This window comes from Rhinolophus sinicus, chromosome 17 (assembly GCF_057876585.1).
Source record: "Rhinolophus sinicus isolate RSI-liver-muscle chromosome 17, RSI-T2T, whole genome shotgun sequence".
NCBI lineage: Eukaryota > Metazoa > Chordata > Mammalia > Chiroptera > Rhinolophidae > Rhinolophus > Rhinolophus sinicus.
Window position 1 is genome coordinate 81,599,221 of NC_142517.1, and position 2,502 is coordinate 81,601,722.

General features: G+C 33.9%; 1 protein-coding gene across 1 annotated transcript; it reads right to left on the reverse strand.

The window, feature by feature from the left end:
* Positions 1–263: 263 nt before the first annotated feature.
* On the reverse strand, positions 264–1,247 carry OR5K4 (olfactory receptor family 5 subfamily K member 4). Its single transcript, XM_019756489.3, has one exon. It carries the CDS (start codon positions 1,245–1,247, stop codon positions 264–266), a length of 984 nt encoding a protein of 327 aa, XP_019612048.3.
* Positions 1,248–2,502: the final 1,255 nt, after the last annotated feature.

Consider the following 2,502-nt stretch of genomic DNA (forward strand, 5'->3'; position numbering starts at 1 on the left):
TGTTTAAGTTTGGAACAATAGAGTGACACAGTTCTATGAAAGTAATGAAGGTACATAATGAAAGTTACCATTGAGTTTCCTCCTGATTTACTTGGTAATGGTGGAATTTGGATTAAGATTTGCCAGACAATTTTGAAATTTTATTCATACATCTTTTAACAAGCATAGTACACAACCTAGTGATTTAGAGATTAATCTTTTATGTAAATAATAGTTTCCTTTTTCTAGTCCCTTATCTATGAAACCATTTTAATAAATTCAAATCAGTTTACCATAGAGGATGAAGTTTGTTTAAGAATATTGTAATTCCTCATAACTTTTTTTAGAGCATTTTTCACCTCCTTATTTCTCAGGCTATAAATAAAAGGGTTTAATAAAGGAATTAATATTGTATAAAAAATTGCCACTGGTATATCTTTATCTCCTTCTTCAAATGGTCGAATATACATGAGAAGACATATATAGAATATTGAGACAGATAGAAAGTGGGATGCACAGGTAGAAAGTGCTTTACCTCTCCCCTCTTTGGATTTCATTTTGAAAACAGTAAAAAGGATGCAAATATAAGAGATCAATACAGTAGCAATGGTGAAGATTTGAATTGGCATTGAAAAAATATATATCATTAGTTCATTGATATAAGGATCAGTACAGGAGAGTCTATAGAGTGGAAGAATATCACAAAAAAAGTGGTCAATTCTATTAGACCTGCAGAAAGTTAACCTTAATAGAAGCCCTACATGGATCATGGAATGCAGGTTACTAGCTATGAAGGTCCCTATAATCATGTGAAAGCAGAGTTTCTTTGACATCATGGTGTGGTACTGCAGTGGGCTGCATATGGCCACATAGCGGTCATAGGCCATTGCTGCCAGGAGAAAGCAGTCTGCAGTCTCAGCAAGGCAGAGAAAATAAAATTGTGTCATGCATTCATTGAGCGAAATCATTCTGTCCTCAGAAAAGAAGTTCTCTAACATTTTGGGAGTAATGGCACAGGAACAACAGGCATCCATAACAGCCAGGTTACCCAGAAAGATGTACATTGGCGTGTGAAGATGATGCTCCATACAAATCAATGCCACCAGGCCAAGATTCCCCACCATGGTGATCAGATAGATAGCAAAGAACACCCAAAACAGAAGGATCTTCAGCTCTGGATGATCTGCAAATCCCAAGAGGATAAACTCACTTGTCAAGGAGTGATTTTCTTTAGCCATTCCTGGCTTCTTGGCTGAGATAGAAATCATGGAGAAATGAGATTCTAAATTAGAATGTGTCTAATTCTCCCCTCTAATTTTTGCATGTACAAAAAGAAAACAAGCTCTTCTTCAGTCATCCTGTGCTGTCCCCTGAACACTAACACATGCACAATAGGTCAAGTCTGTGAGAAAAAAATGTGTCACAAATTGTGTACACAGGATTGTCTAGAAATGCCTGCATGAATTCCCAACACAGAAAAGCTTTTTTTTTCTGCATGAATTATCCAATGCTAATGTACAAATTTTGACATTTCCAAAATCAGAACACATTTTTCTTACGGAGTTCTTTTCTCCAGAAAAAAATAAACACGTTTTAAATATTATACTATCCTATGGGACTGATGTGTTGTTTGAAAATAAATTGCCTTTTAGACATTTTAAATATCTAATTTTAAAAACTCCACAGAATCACAGTGCGGTTTTTAAATGGTTTCTCTAGCTTAGTATCCCCTCACAAATAAGTTTATGAAGGGATATTTTGAACAAAGTCTTATTCATCCTTTAAGACAGGGTAAAAATATGTTCATTTTGATAACATTTTAATATTTATTTCAACACATTTTAGATCCTACTCCTATATTTGTATGACACATTCCCCAGGAAATTATTACTCTTAATTATCCATTTACCCTACTATTTTCTGTCTCTAGTTTTAAGTATCTAACATACATGTCTATCATCATGAGTTTGGTGACCAAGCCTCCAGTCTCAGGGTTTACATTCCTCATGGTAAATACCTATCTTATACTCTTTCAAACTTGTATAGAAACTAATGTCCTCATTTTTGGTGAATCCCATGGAGGTTCTGCATTTATTATAAGATTATTTACATTTATTTATTTATTGTAATTATTAATTTTTTATTAAATTTATTGGGATGACATTGATTAGTAAAATTATATAAGTATCAAGTGTATGATTCTATAATACATAATCTATGTATTGCACTGTGTGTTCACCACCCAGAGTCAATTCTGCTTCCGTCATTATACTTTGACCCCTTTGTCCTCCTCTATCACCCCCTCCCTGCTTACCCTCTGGTAACCACTAAACTGTTGTCTGTGTCTATGAGTTTTTGTTTCTTTGTCTTGTTAATCTGTTGCTTTCAGTTTTATATCCCACATGTAAGTGAAGTCATATGGCTGTCAACTTTTTCTGTCTGAATTATTTCGTGTAGCATGATAATCTCAAGATTCATTTAAACACTCATTTATTTACTCCTAATCTACTATATATTTGTTGA